This window comes from Heloderma suspectum, chromosome 4, assembly GCF_057233095.1.
Source record: "Heloderma suspectum isolate Gila_16-S chromosome 4, 16-S_ref, whole genome shotgun sequence".
NCBI classification, from domain to species: Eukaryota; Metazoa; Chordata; class Lepidosauria; order Squamata; family Helodermatidae; genus Heloderma; species Heloderma suspectum.
Genome location: NC_139461.1, coordinates 113,056,017 through 113,075,452, shown reverse-complemented (window position 1 = coordinate 113,075,452; position 19,436 = coordinate 113,056,017). Strand labels below are relative to the sequence as shown.

The window sequence follows — 19,436 nt, the reverse complement described above, 5'->3', positions numbered from 1 at the left end:
AAGTTGACAGATGACTGAAGCAGAGTATAGCCTAATGGCTAAATGAAGGATACCAGGGCTGGGATGCCTGCGGGGAGATAAACTGGAGGGATGAGGAGATACTGAGTGGCTGCTTCCATGGGGCGGAAGGGAGGTTCTGCTGCCCCTTCAGCACAGCCTCAATGGGGGTGGAGCCCTTTCCAGGGGCTTGGAGAACCCCAATCATCTCAGCAGCTGGGTCCAGCTCTTCCTTCACGGCTGCCACCACCACTTCCTCCAACGAAGCATATGGTGGACGAGCCCCCCGCCCCCCAATCACCACTTTCTCCCTCCTCCCCGTTCCCTCCTCCCCTCTCGTCGCTCCTCCCCCTTCCTCCCGGCGGCCATTGGCCCAATCCCCGCCGCCCCCTCGCGCCGCCGCTCAGCTGAGGAGACAATGGGCGATCAAAGAAGGGGAGGGGGAGGAAGAGGAAGAGGATGGCGCTAGACGAGGCTGGAGCCCGGCGGTGTGGCGCTCTCTCTGCGCTCGATTAGTGATCCTGGAGGGAGACTCAGCCAGCCGCCGGGGCCAGGGACGGGGAGGGACGCCGAGTGGTGGCGGGTACGGGGAGTCGCTGCCGCCGCCGCAGCCTCCTCCCCCCGCTCCTCTTCTTCTCCCGCGCCTCGCGAGCAAAGTGTGCGAGAGTGAGTGCGAGTGTGAGCGAGCGAGCCCCGTTGCGCAGCTTGCTCTGCGCACAAGCACCAGCGGCGGCGGCGGCGGCGGCGGAGGAGGAGGAGGAGGAGGAGGAGGAGGAGGAGGGCGGCAGAGGCACCACCAGCACCACACGGGCATTTAGGGAGAGGAGCGCGGTGGAGCGACACACGCACAGAGAGAAAGAGAAGAAGCAGGAGGAGGAGGAAGAGGAGGAGAAGAACGGGGTGAGGGAGGTGGAGGGGAAGGAGAGGCCACACCAGGCACCAACTGAGACAAAAGTCTCTCCAAACCAGCACCCAACTCCACCTCGGGAGGCAGGCGGCCAGGCGGGCGCCTCAGCATGGCTTCCGAGGAACTCTACGAGGTAACAGCCCCAGTGCTCCCCCCTCGTCCCCGCCTTCCTTACTCCCGCCCCCCTCTCTCTTGTGTGTAATGCTAAAACCTTGGGCGCGCCCCCCCCATTTCTTTTTGCTCTCCCTTTTCTTGGCGGGGCCCTGTGCGTGTGTTTCCAAATCGCGAACCTGCCTCGCTTCCCTCTCTCTGCCTCCCCACTCCCCCCCCCCGGCGCCCTCCCCCAGTTTCTCTAGAGAAGGACGGAAATATGACTGAAAGGAGGAGACGGCAAAGTGTTACCATTGGCTTGCGCTTTCTCTCTCTCTCTTCTTACCCGCCTCCCCCAACTCCACAACCACCCCTTACCCTCTCCGGTCTCGCCACGAGGAGAGAAGGGAAGGGTGGGTGCCGGACGGTGGGTAGCAGCGCTGACAGCCGCGACTTGCTCAGAGTCTTTTCTTGCGCACACAGTGGGCTGTTTTGGCAGTGTGCAAAAATGGGTGCACACGCCGTGCCCCCTCTTGGGAGGGCAAGAGAGAGGCTTTCCTTCTTGGGTTGGCTCTTGAAAGTACATTGACACCTTAGCCTTGCAGCAAGCCAGCTGAGTTGATGAAAAACATGAAACATTCAGTATGTCTCCACATTATTTTGTAGAGAGGAGGTGTTTTTTTTATTATTGTGGTGAGGTAGGTTCAGAGTGAGTGCTGTAAGACTCCAAAGCCCTTGCTCTTCTTGAAAGATGGCTAAGTGACTCAATGGTATAGGTTAGGTTCTTTTTAGCTTTGCCTGGGAAGGAGGTGACTCCTTTAACTTTGAATTTCCGGTCCTCTTGTGTCAGTTTCAAATCCCTAATGTCTATGGACGCACAGTGGGATTTCTGTTGGATTCAACTTCCTGGTTTTTATATTTCACCGAGGGCTGTATTTAGGGCCATACGACATCAGTTGTTTGGAAACCATTCTAATCTATTTTGGTAAATATGCATTCTCTGAACAGACAATGATTCCCTTGGGCAAACACATATTCAGATAGGTTTGGGGTGGTACATGTATATTTTTAAATTACTACGATTCATCTGAGCTTGGAACCTTAGAGCCGTTGAGATATGTTGAACAGAGTATGAAAGTTGGGGTGCAGTCCTTAAACACATTTACTAGGGAGTAAACCACAGTGGGACTGAATTTTGAGTAAATTGTGCTCTTAGTGTCTTGCCAATACACCAGGGAGAACTTCTTATGAATGGAGAATATATTTAGTTCTGCCAACCAATGGCAAATAGCCCATGTGCATGTTTCTGTTGGGTGATTTGGATTCAATAAGCTTTTGAACCAGTAAACCTACAACCAGAAGTTTTCTTTCATAAGGGTGCATAAATCATGGCTAATCATTGTGAAGATCTCACCTATCGTTCAAACTTTTAATTGTATTTCTCACTACTTCTGTTTTCTCAAGTAAGCATTTGACTGTTGGTATGCCAGTGGGCCATTTAATCCAACACCCTATTTCTGATGTTGGGGATTCCTGAATTTGCCACCTAGAAGCCACTTTTGTAATGGTTTTAGGTTACCTGAAGCATGCGGTGACCAAGATCACATGAGAGTAGTCCCCTCCAGTTCATCCAGCTGTGGAGGTCAAATATGCATGCTGCTCACCATATCATTCAAGTCATGTTCATTGAGCCGTAGAAACTGGTGTCTCTTTGTCACATTAACTAAATGAGCTAGAAGAGTGCTTGGGGGAAAATTACATTATAGGAATAAACATATGCTAGATCCTTGGTGAAATTATACCATTTGGACCTAATGGGTTTGAAATGCTTAATCAAGGTTGCAATCCTAAGCATCCCACTTACCTGGGAGTAAGTTCCATGCATGGGATTGCTCCGTAAGTGAAGTGTGTTGACCAAGCCAATGAGTTAGGTTAGTTGGTATGGAAACTTGCTTGATAAATATATTTTTTCTTTTAATTTTCTGTGGTGCTTTAAAATAAACCTTATTATCCATGCTGCTTCTCTTTACTCTTAAAATATTCTGACCTAAATGGTTTAGAAGAGTTGCTTGGTGATCCTTCATGCTAAGTTTCAGGTGGAAGAGAACTGAGTTTGGTTATGCCTTTAGAGGGGTGAACTGAAATATTTAGCAGATGTTTTGGAAAAGTGGTATAGCTGCAATACCATCTGATTCTGTATTGAATTCTGCACTGTTTGGTTGGGAATCACTGTACATTGTTAAATGAAATTGGCATTTCGTGCTCTCTTCCTTGGGCATTGGTTGACTTTTTCCTTGAGTGTCTGGAAACAGTAGTATTGCATTGGGTTCAAATGATTAAAAGATGTAAAAGATTTTTGGGTCTCTTCTGGAAATACAAGACAACTGTCCAAAAGGAATATAAAACTTAACTACTGGATGACTTACCCTTTTTTGCTGGGGAATAAAAACTAAGAAATTCTGTCAATAAGCTTTTCTTTAAAAGGAAAGAAGTTTGCTACTTTGGGGTTGAAAAATAAGGATTATTGCAATTTTATAAGGAACAATTTTTATTTAGTGCTGAAGATATGTTGTTGGAGAGACCTCTCTGCAACTCAAAGGCAACTTGACAAACACTTCCTTGCTGGAAAAGAACTTGCTTGGAGAAGCTGCGGATCCTTATTGGATATAGTTCTCCTTGGGTCAATTCAGTAGTTCAAAGGAGGATACAGAACCACAAATGAAGAAGTAAAACATTAGTGCAAGAGTCTTGCACTTGTCACAACTATTTCTAAAAGCATTCCAGAAATTATAAAACAAGTGTTCATTCAAGGAGCTGGATGAACCTTGATGTCAGTGACCATTTTTTCCCCTCCTGAATCTGTTCATGTGGACCTTTGTTCCTTATTAATGGAATCACTATTTTTTCAAGGTAGGAAATTCTGTGCACCTTTTTTCTTGAAGCTTAAGCCAAATCTATGGTTAGTTTGATTTGGAATTAAATATCATTCACTCATCTCCAAAAGCTTGAGAAACTTGTTGACAAACTGCTTCCTTTACTGGCTGATCCAACCAATGACCCAAGCAATGCTTCTTCTGAGGATGGTTTCTCTTACTGGGAATTTGGAACCAGTAGTTTTCCCAAACTGTCTAGACGGTGAGTTTTAAACATATAACTTGTGGAGATTTAGGATTTTGAGTAGTTTGAACAGTTTTTGTGTGTGGATGTATGTTTCAGCGGTTCTATAGAAATTCTTCTGGCAATGGTTGCTTAGTGTCAGACTCATTTCTTTAAGCAAAGTCCTGAATTTTATGCTATAGCTTTGATAGTACATGAAATTCAAACAAACAAATATAATATGCATCTGTGGAAGAAGTGTTTTCAGATTGACTTGCATTGAAAATAGTTTGCATTCTGCGTGTTGAATTTGTTTTGGTGTTGGGGAGGAAAAACAGGGCAACAGAAAGAAGAATGGTACCAAAAGACTACCTACTCCCATAAGAAACTGCTGGATCATTAAAAATTCTTTTCACAGGCCCTTCTTCAGGTGCCCCAACCTTTGGAGATGTGATGAGTGGCAACCGGGGATGGGGCCCTAGGGCCTTCTCTGTAGTGGTGCGCTTGATGTGGAACTTTGTCTCCAGAGATATTTGCCTGACTTTGTTAAATTTGGTACCCAGTGAAAACTTTCCTCCTTGTCTGTGTTTTTATTAGATCATAAGGTGCTTTTTCTGCTTTTATGTTTTAACTGTGTTTTAGGTTGTTTTTGCTGTTTGTATATTCTGTTGGTGTCTGCTACTTTGGGTAACTTTATTAAGTATATTATAATTTGTGTGGTTAATGTCAGAATTTTCCTGTAAGACTGAAAGATGGTTAAAAGCATCCTAAATAAATAGATACTATGTTACTATCTAACTGCCTAATCCACAAGCTAGTTAGCTGGATAACTTGGAGTTGCTCCAATCATTAATCTCAATGGCTGATTTATTTCTTTGTATTTCTACCCTACACTGTCTATTAGGCTTGGGACAGTTTATCACTTGAAAAACTATAAAAGGCAAGGTTAAGGTTGCAATCCTATACACACTTACCTGGGAGTAAGTCCTATTGAATTCAATGAGGCTTACTTCTGAGTAGACATGAATAGGATTGCACTGTTATGGTGTGTTAAAACCTCACCTCTTTAAATGAGAATAGTGGCCACCAAATCATAGTCCAAATAAAAATGTTCCATACTTCTAAATTATGATGAGGCATTGAAGCAAATCAAACTGTGCAATGCCAGAGGTTTGTGCGTGCTGAAGATTTTTTTAGGCTCTAAGTACATGGTAGGGAAGAAGGTGAGTGTAGGTTATGGAAGTGAGAAGGTAGTGAGAACATTGGATGTATGAGAGAGGACAAATGGGAGATAAAAAGAAAGTGAAGTTGGGGTAAAGGTTACTATATTGTGGTGGTTACTTATACTTTATCTAGCAATGGTGTTTGCTGCAATTGTAGTATACCTCCAGTGCTTGGAAAACTGTGGTAGGCATACACTAGGGAGTTGCAGCCAGTTACAGCTCTCCAGTGCATGTCTACTGTATGTCTTGAGATGCATAGCTTTCCTTTGCTGCTGATACACAAAGCTCAGAGTATTAACTGGTCCTGAAGGTTAATACTTCAGGAAGAAGGTATTAAGGTTTTGAAGATGTCTCCCAAGATGAGATGCAGGTAGGAGTGGCATATAAGGCTTGTCTTGGAGGATCAGACCAAGGTTCATTTAGTCCAGCATTCTGTGCCAAGTGCTTCTAGAAGCAGAGTGTGTTAGTGATGGCCACCGCCTGCCTGCCCTACAGTCTGCTAAGAAATACGAGGTGTCTGGAACTGGAGGTCTGCTTTTAGCTGTCATGACTGACAGATGTTGATAGAATTGTCCTCTATGAATTTGTCTAATTCCTCCTTTAAAATATTAAAAGCCATCCCATAGTAATGAATTCCATTAGATAATTATACGTGTGACTGTAGTATAGGATTTAGAAAGGAAAGCTTGTTGAAGTTTCACTCAAGATGAATAACCTACTTGGCTATGCTGGCTGGGAATGATGAATGCCCAGCCAGCACATCTGGAGGGGTGGTGTATATCGTTTCTGACTGTGTAGGAAATTGCATGTACCCACCATAGACATAATGTACATCAGTGAATATGGGTAGTATTACATAGTGTCCCAGCAGCAGTGCTAAGGGTGTTGCACTAGCATAAACCAACGCTTGTGCAACTAGTGCAACAGGAAAAAGGGACAACTTGCCGCTGAAATACTATGTGTATTTGCCGTGTGATTTCTGGCGTCTGACAGAATTAACATGGATGCATGTGGGGTTTTTTTTACATAGAAGTAATTACTGTGTAGGAAATGTCCCTTGCTACATGACTGTAGGAGTAGGCAGATAATAGGAGCAGATGACTAGATCTCTTTGACTACGGAAGTCAAAATCCAGGTTGAGGCATATTGTGGAAAATGGAGAAAGCTCTTGGTAGAATGGTTGAGGGAATAATTATCACTCCCAATTTATGTTTCTGAATATGAACAAGGTGAACAGTAATTGTGTGTTGCTGTATATTTAATTCAAAATGCTGGAATGTTGCAAGTGTTTAGATTCAAGTGTTCACATTGTCTTCTGGAGATTGTGTTATGTGACAATATTTGGGAAGATAATTTGTTAAAAAAACAAACAAATTCACTCTAGTGTTTAGGGAACATATAATACCTAGCTTCTAAGCAAAGCTTTAAATCAATACCTTAATGTTATTTATTTAATTTCTACCCTGCCTTTCTACCAAGGAAATGGTGCTCAAGGCAGCTGATAATGATAAAAACCAATAAAACAAATAGATTAAAAACATAAAAACAAAAGAATGAAAACAACAGACCAGCTTACATGCCAAAGGCCTGCTTGAATAAAAATGTCTTTGCCTTTTGGTAGAAGGACAACAAAAAGGATGCTAACCTAGTCTCCTTCTGCAGGGAGTTCTTAAAGCCTGGGAGCAGCCACTGAAAAAGGCCTTTCTTGTGTCCTCACCAAAATGTCTCTGATGTTGATGGTACCAAGAGAAGCCCCCCTGCCTGAAGATCTTAAAACCCTGGTAGGCTCATATGAGAGAAGGTGGACTTTCAGGTAGCCTAATCCCAAGCTATATAGGGCTTTATCAGTCATAACCAGCACTTTGAATTGTGCCCAGAAGCAGACTGGTAGCCAGTGAAGCTGTTGCAACAAGGGAGTCACATGCTCTCTGAAACTGGCCCTGGTCTGGCTGCAGTGTTTTGGACCAGAGGAAGTTTCCGAATGGTTTTCAAAGGCAGTCCTACATAGAGCATGTTACAGTAGTTATAAGAACGTAAGAGCCATACTGGATCAGACCAAGGGTCCATCTAGTCCAGCATTCTGTTCACACAGTGGCCAACCAGCTGTCGACTGGGAGAGCCAGTGTGGTGTAGTGGCAAGAGCGTTGGACTGGGAGCTGGGAGATCCGGGTTCTAGTCCCCACTCGGCCATGGAAGCTCACTGGGTGACTTTGGGCCAGTCACACACTCTCAGCCCAACCTACCTCACAGGGTTGTTGTTGTGAGGATAAAATGGAGAGGAGGAGGATAATGTAAGCCGCCTTGGGTTCCTTGCAAGAGGAATAAAGGCGGGATATAAATGCAATAATAAAATAAATAATAAATAAATAAACCCACAAGCAAGGCACAAATGCAACAGCACCCTCCTGCACCTGTTCCTGCAACTGGTGTACATAGGCATACTGCCTCTGGTGCTGGAAGTAGTCCAAACATGATGTAACCCATGCGTGATCGTGGCCAGATCATACATCTCTAGGAATGGGCACAGTTTGCACACAAACATCAGCTGTGCAAATGCACTCCTGGCCACCGCTGAAATCTGGGCATCCAAGTTCAGGGCCAAGTCCAGAAGTACACCCAAACTACGAGCCTGAGTCCTCAGGGGGAGTGTAACGCCATCCAGCACAGGTTGAATCCCTATTCCCTGATCTCCCTTTTGACTAATCAGGAGCATCTCTGTCTTGTCTGGATTAAGCTTCAGTTTGTTCAACCTCATCATCTAGGCAATTACCAACATCACACATTGATTTAGAACTAGAACAGCTTCCTTGGAGTTAGATGGAAAGGAGAGAGAAAGTTGGGTGTCATCAATCTACAGGTGGCATTCAACCCCGAAACTCTGGACAACCTCTCCCAGTGGTTTCATGTATATGTTAAGTAGTATGGGGGACCTGAAGAACATCACAGGCCAATGGCCATGGCATCCAACAAGAATCCCCCAGCACCACCTTCTGAAATCACCCTTCCGGGAAGGTCTGGAGCTACTGTATAAGACTGCCTCCCAGTCCCATCTCAAACAGACATCCAGAAGGATCACGTGATTCATGGTATTGAAAGCTGATGAGAGGAGATTCAGCAGAACTAATAAGGACACACCCCTCCTGTTCTTTTCCTGGCATAGATCATCCATCAAGGTGACCAAAGCTGTCCTGGAACCAGATTGGAATAAATCTAGATAATCTGCCTCATCCCCAAATCCCTGAAGCTGAGAAGCCTGAGCAGCTCCAGCACCTTGCCCTGAAATGGAATGTTTTGAGCAGCCAGAACTATCTGATTATAGTGAAATTGGACACTATATATGCAGTATTTGTCTCTGGCATAAATATGTTTCCATCAGTGGGTTACTGTTTGCTCATATACAGTTTTCTGAAAGTTGCCTTGTATTTAACCCTCCATTAACAGAAAAACTGACTGTACCAAACCAGTTTAGCGTCAACCGTATCCCCCCAAAGCCATACAGATAAAATGCTTGGTGGAAGTTATTAAGCATGACACCATTTGCAAGCAAAAAACCACAAACAAACCATGCCTTTATTGAGACTTTTCCTTTTCCACTAGAACAATTGCAAATTAGTCATGGGGGTCAATGAAACCCCACAATGTATAATCACCATATTTCACAAATATGAGTAGGACAGACAAAATGGTTGCATGAAGCACTTAACTGCTGTGATTTGGGGGGGGGGTAATTTTGTTGACGCCTGAGATGACATCTGCCCCTTTGCTTGGTGTCAGCAGTTGCAGGCCCTACCAGTTCCGAGGCTGCCACTCTTGACTTTTCAGGGAAGCTGGCTATGTCCCTAGTTTCAGCCCAAGTTTTGATCAACTCCAGAACCAGTTCTACTAGGACAGAATCTTTTGGGATGTTCACACGATGGGTTGTTTAGCTTCTACACAATATAGGCATTTAAACACAGCAATGTCCACTGTATGTGAGGATAAAACACCACAGGCCACTGTTTGTTTTTATTTTTACTGTAAGCCACTCAAGTTTGTTACAGGGCAGAATACAATTTCATAAATAAATAACAAAAGTGTTTAGAAGTGTATGTGGAGTGTATCTGGTTACAGATGTCTACACCATCTTTTGTTTTATTATAGTGAATGATTTCAGAATTGGGTTTTTTTTCCTGAGATTGCTACAACTACATGCATAGAAGAAAAGGGAATTACTATTATTCTATGGTAAAAAAGGTAAAGGTGTCCCCAACCAGTCGTGTCCGACTCTAGGGTGTGGTGCTCATCTAAAAATTCTCAGATCTTTTTTAAAACCACAAATGCTGCTGTTCACTTGTCTGAATTTATGGGCAAGAAACGCTTGGGGGGTGGGGGGATTTCTAGTTTTTCTGTTTTTCAATGTGTCCACCAGAATCAATTTTTTCCTTAACTAATTCCCTGGTTAGTGGCAGACTAGTGAAAAAGTTACCAATTGTTATAGTTAATCTAGAAGCCAGTAAATGTGGTGTGTGTTAATCTGCCATTGTCTATCTGGCCTAAATTTTGAGCTGCAGGCCCTTATATATATTCCGACATCATAAAAGTACGTTTTGGAATCGCAACACAGCCAGAATTTTATGCCGTACTTTGTAGGTTTGGATGGCATCTACTGCTCTGTTGGTCACGTTCCACTGAATGGTGCTGACTATTCATCAGTTGTAACATACCTATACGGTAGAGAATCTCTGTTGGAGAATCTGTAATTGGGGGCCAAAATGACCCTAAGGCTGGATGAATAAGTTTTGTAGAAAATTATAACTGATGAAAAAAACCCAACCACAAGGAAGGTTCTAACTAGAAAAACTGTTCAAAATATTCAGGTTTGGAAAGGGGTTTTGTAAACTTGTGGGGCACTGTTGACCCCTATACCATTTGTGGTGATGTTATGAAAGGTGATTATTTAGTCTGTTACAAAAATAGACAAAAAGGTTTTTTTTATTCTCTGCACTCCTTTCTCACATGAAATGAACAGAACAGGTTCTGAGATAAGCATCTGTAAACATGGCGATAACTAATAACTTTGAGCAGCATTTGGTGGGGTCACTTTGACCTCTAACACTTTATGTGTATAGTTTTTCAACTGTGTCACTCGTACCAATGGGATAGAATTGACCCTAAAAGCTGTAAGAGTGAAAAATGGATTTTTTTCACTAAATTAAGGATAGAGGCCCTGAAACACGACATGGCAATTCACACCTTGTCATGGTTCATGGCTGCCTGGAACATGGAGCTGTTGAAGACTGTCACAAAAGTCTTAGGCTTTTTTTCCAGTGCTTTTGGGATGCGTTGGACCCCTGCTGTGGACTACTCATCTGATATTTTATGGGAACTGCTGCTAAGCATGCCTGTTCTTTCCACATAAAGACATGTATAGTCCAATTCTCAAAGTCAATACAGTGCTTTGAAGACTACGCTGTGAATACTGAAATAGTACTTTGAGAATAAAATTTTACTGAGGGTTATACTTGTACCATATATGGTACCATATACCTTTTCATTTTCTTAAACAATGAGATGCTACTCTGCTATTTGCTAGTTCTCTTATGCGCTGCCACATCTCTTCCTGGATAAATAAGTTCTTATGGCCACTGTGCTTAGCACAGTGGGCCTCCTAAAACTTAAATTGTACTAAACTGACATTCTGAGAGCTTAAACTCAAATTTGTATTTTGATGCTATTACATTCAAATGGGTACAAATTGGTGCAATTCATGGTAAAATCAAGAACATGTATGACTTTCCAAAAGCATTGCTAAATAGGATTATAGACTACTTACAGTAATAGTAGTGGATGTTGTGCACAGGTGCCTGAAATCAGTAATGGGCTGGATAGAGTCTATAAGCTGAAACTCAACACAGAGGTTCCATTGGCGGATGACGAGGTTAATTGCTCTGTTGGAATTCAACCTATTCTAGATTGGTTTGCTCCCCCATAAAAGACCAAGTTCACAGTTTGGCGGTGCTTTTAAATCCTTCATTGGATATGGATATGCAGGTGCTAATTGGTAGCTAATGCAACTTTCAGCAACTTTGGTTGGTGTGCTGTGGCTCTTCCACAGGGAATGACATACCAGAGGCAGTGTCATTCTGTACATCAGGGATGGGGAACGTGTGGTCCTCCAGATGTTGGACTGCAATTCCCATCACCCAGGATATGTTGGCTAGGGCTAATGGGAGTTGCGGTTCAACAACAGCTGAAGGGCCACACATCCCTCTGCTTGCTGTATGTCAAAGAGGGCATAGTGTCAAACTAGAAACCTCAAAAGGGGCAGACTCCTCCACATAATTGCTGTGGGTGACCATACGTGGTCCTAAAATAATGTGGTATGGGGACATTCTTTTGCCCCCTACTGACTAAAATGATCCTGAGATGGATGCATCAGGGATGCATCCAAAATAGAATGTATAGTAGTAATGGGTGACTTAAATTACCCTCACATAGACTGGATAAATGTACGTTCTGGTCATGACAGGCAAAGTTTTCTAGATATCCTAAACAACTGTGCCCTAGAACAGTTGTTCATGGAACTGACCTGAATGGGGGCAGAGTGACCCTGGATTTAATCTTAAATGGTGCCCAGTGCTCAATGCAAGTGTTGCTGGACTGATTGGAAATTGAGCACAGTGCTATCAAATTTAATTTATATGATTGCCAATGGAGTCCAACATGGTCACATTTGACTTCAAAAGAGGAAGCTTCTAAAAAATGAGGGGACTGGTAAAAAAAAAAAAAAAGTAATTGAAAGGGAAAGTCAAGAGGGTCAAATCTCTCCAGAATGCTTGGGGTTTACTTGAAACCAAAATAATAGCTCAGCTGGAATATATATTGTAGGTCAGGAAAAGTACCACCAAATGCAAGAGGTCACTAGCATGTTTAATGAGCAAGGAAACTACTGGAGAAAAGGCTTCGTTCAGAAAATGGATATCATGCCCAAACAGAAAAGAGCACAAAGTTGCTCTAAAGAAATACGAACAAACAATAAAGGATGCAAAAATGGATTTTGAGGAGCATATTACTGATAACATTTAAGACCAACAATATTTTTTATTACATCAGAAGGAGGAAACCAGCTAAGGAGGTGGTTGGACAGTTGGATGACAAAGGAGACAAAGAAGTGCCAAAGGAGGATAAGAGGATTGCAGAAAAGCTTAATGTTTTCTTTTTGCATCTGTCTTCACTGGAGAGAATATAGGGTAGATACCCTTGCTTGAACTGACATTTTCAGGAAACGAGCCTGAGGCAAATAGTTGTGATTAGTGTTGAAGTTCTAGACCTTTTCGACAAATTGAATACAAACTGACAAGTGGGTCCAGATGGTATCCATTCAGGAGTTCCTAAAGAACTCAGCTGTGAAATTGCTGATCTTCTAATAAAAATACGTAAAATTTCCCTAAGATCAGCCTCTTTATCAGAGGACTGGAAAGCAGCCAATCTTATGCCAATTTTTAAAAAAGGGATCCAGAAAATTACAGACCAGTTAGCTTAATGTTTGTTTTGAGTAAATTGGTCAAAAGCAGTATTAAATATAAAATTATCAAGCATCTGGAAGGACAGGTTGCCTTAAAGGAGTATCAGCATGGTTTTTGCAAAGAGAAGGCCTGTTGCCTATTATTTGATTTTCAAAAATCAAAAGGCTTTTGACAAAGTCCCTCACCAAAGACTCCTGAGCAAAGTTAGTAGTCATGGGATAAGAGGAGAACACCACTTCGAATTTGGTAGTTGGTTATAGAGGAAGTGGAGAGTAGGAATAAATGGACAGTTCTTGCAATTGGGGGAATGAACAGTGAACTGTATTGGGATCAGTGCTTTTTAATTTGAATGGTGGGAGATTTAGAACTGACAAAAGGCTCCAATACTATGTTGTTTTTGGTGCATCCTGAAAACAGCTCTTTTCCAGGAAACCTTCCTTGGTTGACTAGTCATGGTTTTATCGTCATTCTGTTGTTGTTGTTTTTAAAAAGAACTATATTAATACTGTGTTTTATTCTTTTTATCATTTTATCTCTTGTTTACCGCTCCGGAATCTGTTTCTATGTGGAGCAGTATACAGATGTTGTAAATAAATAAACTTCATGTAGCACATAGTTAAACTATGGAATTCGCTACTACAAGATATGGTGATGCCTGCCAACTTGGATGACTTTAAAAGGGGATTGGAGAACTTCATAGAAGATGAGGCTATCAATGGCTACCATTCCTGATGGCTGTATGTTAGTATCAGAATCAAGATGCCTTTTAATACCAGTTGCTCGTGAATATGAGCAAGGGAGTGCTGCTGCACTGACATTCTGCTTGTGGGCTTCCCTTTGACATCTGGTTGGCCACTGTGGGAACAGGTTTTGGACTTGATAGATTTTTGGTCTGACCCAGCAGGGCTTTTCTTATGTTCTTGGAAAATGTCCTGGTCTTGTCTGCTACAGTTATTTGCCCTTGGTAATGTACACATTAGACCCTGCAGTGTGTTATAGGAGCTGCCCCTTGAAGACATTCAAAAAGTTCATTGGATTAAAAATACTGCAGCTGGATATTTGCGGGGGTCACAAACTAGTTTGAATGCAATTCAGTGCTGGTTTTGACCTAGAAATCCTATTGGAGTATTTTAAGGATAATCTACTCCCATTTGAAGTCTGTGTTCTGTGATCTTCTGCTGGGGCCCTGCTTTAGGTTGCTTGCTTTCAGAAGTGAGGTGGGTGGCTACAAGAGACGGGAGCCCTTTTCCAGTGGTGGCATAGACATTCTGGAATGCTCTCCCCTAGGACATCTGTTCAACACTTCTACTGCTGACCATTAGGCATTTGTTAAAACTTACTCACCCAGGCCTTTGGGAGTTTTTGCTGCTTTTTTTTTTAAGTGTTGCTGATATTTTTAGCATTAATTGTTTTGTAGCTGCTCTGATTGGTTTGTTCTTAGACTTTGTATTACTTTGGTTGATTTGTTGTTATCTTATGATTGTTAATTGTTTGTGTTTGCAAGACACATTGGGAGGCCTAAAATGGTGTAAAGTCAGGATACAAATGTTTGAAATACATAATAGTTTCCAAATATGAAATTCACAGTTTGGAGGCTCATGAAGAAGGGCAAGGGGAGGGAATAAAGAATTGGAAAATGTCTACCATCCCCAGCATGGTAGCATCTTACTGCGTTCCTGGGCTAAATCAATAGCTTACCGCTTACCTAGCCCTGAGCCTTGAGAGTCTGCACAGGGGTCCCCAAACTTTTTGGGTCAGTGGGCACAGTTGAAATTGAGAGAGTGTTGTGGGTGGTCTCATAAAATGGCTGCCATGAAAGGGCTTGCCCATTCATAAAATGGCTACCATGAAGGGCATGGGTGGTCACAAAACACTCATTTCCCAGAAGGTAAACAAGTGAGATAAAAAGGTAAGTAACTTGCTTGAGAACCTAATTCTCAAGCAAGAGGTGGGGTCTGCACTCCAAAACACAAAATCACTCTTGGGAATGCAAGTAAAGGCAGTGATGGAGGACAGCCCTTCACTTTGCAGCATGTCAGCTTCCCAGTTAATTTTTGTTTAATTAAAAGAAAGTCTTAAGAATAAAAATTAGGATTGGCAGAGAGTCTTGTGGGCACCAAGAGGGGTGTCTGTGGGCAGATTGGTGCCCACAAGCATCACTTTGGAGACACCAGGTCTAGCAGTTCTGTGGAATAATTCTTGTATATCATTGACTGCTGTGGGTTGGAGAAGCAGGAAGCTGCTTGCCTGGCTCTGCCCCCTTTGCATCTGAAAGAAGTAATGGATGGAGGAATTAATTAGAATGGAGGGAAAGTGTTTCATCTGAACCTTAGGAAATAACCTCAGGATGTTCTTAACTTCAGAGGGGTCAGAACTCTTAAAGCATATAGCAACCAGGATTTCAGGGTGTGTGTGTTGATATATGGGGATGTGTCCTGTGATGTTTAGGAGCTCCAGCAGGCCAATTCTTCCCTTCATGGTGTGTGTGTGTGTGTGTGCGCATGCGCGCACACACGCGCATTTTGCAACTGCCATTCAACTTTCCTCAATATTTTGTGAATCCTGGGGAAGACAATTGGAATGTCCAATCTTTATCAGTACATATGTGTGCATTTTCTTAAAATTTTCCAGCTAATATTTTCCTGTATTCTTGAGCCCCCCTAAGTATACAGATACTACTGTCTTGTTTGTGGGTGTCCACATTTCACTGCCCTGCTGCTATGTGTGAGGGAGTGAGAGAGAATTATACATACACATATATTCTGTCTCATGGCTATTTCTCCAAAAGTTTTTGTTAGCTGTAGCAATTTCTATTAAAGAAACAAAAATTCAAACTTGCATGCATAGTTAATGTTTCCCATGGTATTTTTTTACTTCCTAAATGTAATAAAATGATATAATTAAGCCAGCAATCTTCTTGACTTACTCTTGTGTGAAAGGTAGTAACTAACTGAGGGTGAGCTCACATTTTATACAGAAATTGTGTGTGTTGTGTGTACACTTGTGTTTGCTGCAGAGTACGCTTAAATTTCAAGGGAAACATGCAGTGGAAACATGCTGTGGAGTTGTGGGGAATTTCAGTTCTCCCGCATGTGTTCCTGTATATTTGGAAACGCATATCTGTCTTTCATGCTTTTCACTCACAACAGCAGATTCTAGTTTCTAGACACGTGTAAAATGCTGAATTGTCTCTACATTTGCATCACCTTAAATGATGCTTCATCTCTGAAAGCTGACCATTCCTTAAGCACTCAGCCGTTTTAGATTTGTTCATTTTCAAATGATTATAGTTTTAAGGCATCTTTTGGGAACAATTCATGTCTACAGTTTCTTTAAATTGAAAGTAGAGGGAGCAATATTTAATCCCAAACACATGATTAATTTTCCATGTTTGCAAGTTGTCTGTATACTTACTCCCCCCCCTTTTTTTGCAGGATTATTGTTTATAAATAAGGCTAGATTTATAAAAGTAAATTGAGATACATTACAAGTTTTAGTACAGTGTACTTGTACATTTTGTAAGATTGGGTTGGAAGTATCAGATGTCCTGGCTAATATTGGGCTGTAATAATATACCTGACCATCCATTCACTTAAACTTCTTTGAGAAGTTTTAGGAAGTATTTTGGATCAACATTGTGTTGGCTGTGGTAACAAAACGAGCTTCTGTTTCAGATATCTTTGGGGCTTGTTTCAAAGCATCATCCCTCTTTTGAGTAATCGCTGTGTAGAAATGGACTTTTCCCGAGCAGTCCTGTTTATATATTTTTAAAATGAACTACTTCCTTTAGTGCCACAAATAATTCTTCTCATTTTCACACTTGAACAGCATAATTGCTTGTAGCAATGAAAGTTAGATCCTGTTCTGCCTACTCATCAGAATTGTTTGTCTACAGCTATGAATTCTGCCCCACAGTTTCATCTGTACAAAGTGATTGAACAGGGATCTGTCTACAATTACAGTAAATGTGGATGATGGTGGTGACGTAACAGCCAGTGTCATAATTTCATCTTGAATGTGCAGCCCTGCCTTTCAAATATACCATCATTTTTGAAAAAATGTTGAATAACTTTTCATAAAACAACATTGTAAGAAAATTAATTTTTATTTCATCCATGGTGGCACCAAATTGGTGTCCCTCTGCTGATGGAAGGTATCTGTTATTGTAAAAGGGATGTGTGTTTGTGTAATTTTCAGCCGTTCCTCCTCCCCCTTGCAGCCACCCATGCCAATTTTCATATTTTTCTGAAGGGTCTCTGAATCCACTAGAAGCAGATTTTAGGACAACCAATTAAATACCATCCCATGTATATAATGATCTTTAAATTTTACTAGTTCATATTTGAGAGTTTAAGCCATACTGTACAAGCCTTCTATTTCATGAATGTTGTATTGTGTCACTATGGATAAAATTAGACATACTAAACTGTCTTCTAACTATTTTAGAAACTGTCTTGTAAATTATTTAAGATGTAGTGCTAAGCACAGTTACACAGGAGGAAGAGATTAAACTCAAAACTTTCTTTTGGGTAAACCTGCTTGGGCTGTAAGTAAACAAATGTGTTCACAACTATTGTGAAGAATCTATAATATTGGCTAGGATAATAAAAAGAAGAAGCCCCCAGGTACTTCATTCAGGTGTCTGGAAGTCTGGTACTACCACCCAGAAATTTCATTATGCTCTTTGCAGTTCAGGTGCCTGATTTTATTTATTTTTTTAAAATTCTGGTTCCTAAAAAGTGAATGCTAGTGCCTAGAGATTTGAAATATTTTACCAAAGTTGATATTGGCAATGTAAAATGATAACATCTCATTGCATACTAGAGAGCAAGTGTGGTGTAGTGGTTAGAGTGTTGGACTGAGAGCTGGGAGATCCAGGTTCTAGTCCCCACTTGGCCATGGAAGCACACTGGGTGACTTTGGGCCAGCCACAGACTCTCAGCCCAACCTACCTCCACAGGATTGTTGTGAGAATGAAATGGAGAGGAGGAGGATTATGTACTCTGCTTTGGGTTCCTTGGAGGAAAAAGGGCGGGAAATAAATGCAATACAGAGTTGATAGTGGCAATGTAAAATGATAACATCTCATTGCATACTAATCAATTATGACATAGAAGTGTCTCAGTTGTACATTTTTTGAGTGTATATGATGGAAGCTGAAGATCTGGGCCAAATACTCTTACTATATTGTAAAGGGGTCAATATCCAGTTGCCTATAGTGTATTATCTCTAGCTGTGACCATTCGCTATAAAAAGACAAATCGTTTTGCCTTAAAAAAAAAAATGGACCACTCCTGTTTTGCATAAATTCTAAAGTAACTCTCAGCCTTTGTAAGTCTAGTGAATGGTATCTTTTTATTTACTAAAGAGGAAAAAAAAAGGCTATAACCTCTAGGTAGAGGGAGAACTATTGTGTGCATAACCGAAAGGTGAGCCTGAGCCTTCTAAGTTTATTGTTGTGGTTTGTGTATAAGGTAATATCCACAATTTTAGCCTGCGATGGGTAATGTCAACAGGTGGGTTGTTTTAAAAAAATTAATTTATATGTTGCTTAAGAAGGAAGTAGGAGAAAAAAGCTACTTCACTTGTATTCTCTGGTAGTTGCAGAGAGATTTCACGTTTAATAACATATGAATGCCATATCCTTTAACATTTTATTTAAAAAAAAAATCATAAATTTATAACAATGGACAGTAGTCTAATGAACAGTAGTAACTAACTACTTTCAGGGTTTTGGTGTAGCAACCCACTTCAGCCAAGAGTTTTTAATGGTTCTGAACTGTTCTGACTTGAAGGATGTGGCCATACATGTTGGGCAGGAATTGAAATAAAACAAATTCCCATTACCAAAAAAATGGAAAATGTGGCAATACTAGTGATAACTGAGCATTTGCTTGAGTAGTTTAGTATTCAGACATGCCCACTGAGTTGTAAATTATAGCTGCAATCCTATACGGGTTTACCTGAGTATAAGCCCTATTGAACACATTGGGACTTGCTTCTGAGAAAATATGCATAGGATCAAACTATAAGAGTTCAGATTCATGAATCCCTGTAGTGTACCTCAGCAGACAGCTTTGGTGGCATGTATAGCCCTTCAGGTTTGAGTGAATGCTCCTAAATTCTGACAGATACTATTTCTTCATGAGGCAATTATTCCTACTGATCTGTTATGTCAGATGGAATACTTCCATTCTTCTACTTTCACCATGTTAAAGAGTGTCTGTCCTTTACCTTTTAGTTCTCAGTTTCTTCTTGACAAACTGGGGAACAGCTGTAGCTCAGTAGTAGAGCATATGTATATGCAAAAAGTCCCAGGTTCAGTCCCTGTCATCTCCTGGAAGGGCTGGAAAAGACTGCTGTCTGAAACTCTGGAGAGCTGCTGTGAGTCAGTGACCGGGTCCAAACAACATGCTGTGGCTCGTAATGGGTTACTTAACCCACGATGAGTCGTGGCACCCATAGGTGCCGGGTGCATATCCAACCCCTGATCAGGTGTTATTAGATGAACCTGGTGAGCTTGGATTATGCTAGTTAAACAACCCTTATGTGAGTTGTTTAACCCTCACATGAAACATGCTCGCCAGGTTTGCATGACACAACAATCCCCAAGTGGGG

General features: G+C 41.6%; 1 protein-coding gene across 1 annotated transcript in view; it reads left to right on the top strand.

The window, feature by feature from the left end:
• The first annotated feature begins 436 nt into the window (after positions 1–436).
• The window catches only part of CDYL (chromodomain Y like), a 137,630-nt gene continuing 118,630 nt past the window's right edge, over positions 437–19,436 (top strand). The window contains exon 1 of the mRNA XM_084850426.1: positions 437–1,037. Within this exon, the coding sequence (XP_084706552.1) occupies positions 1,014–1,037 (24 nt within the window). The 5' untranslated portion in view covers positions 437–1,013. The remainder of the gene's footprint in view (positions 1,038–19,436) is intronic.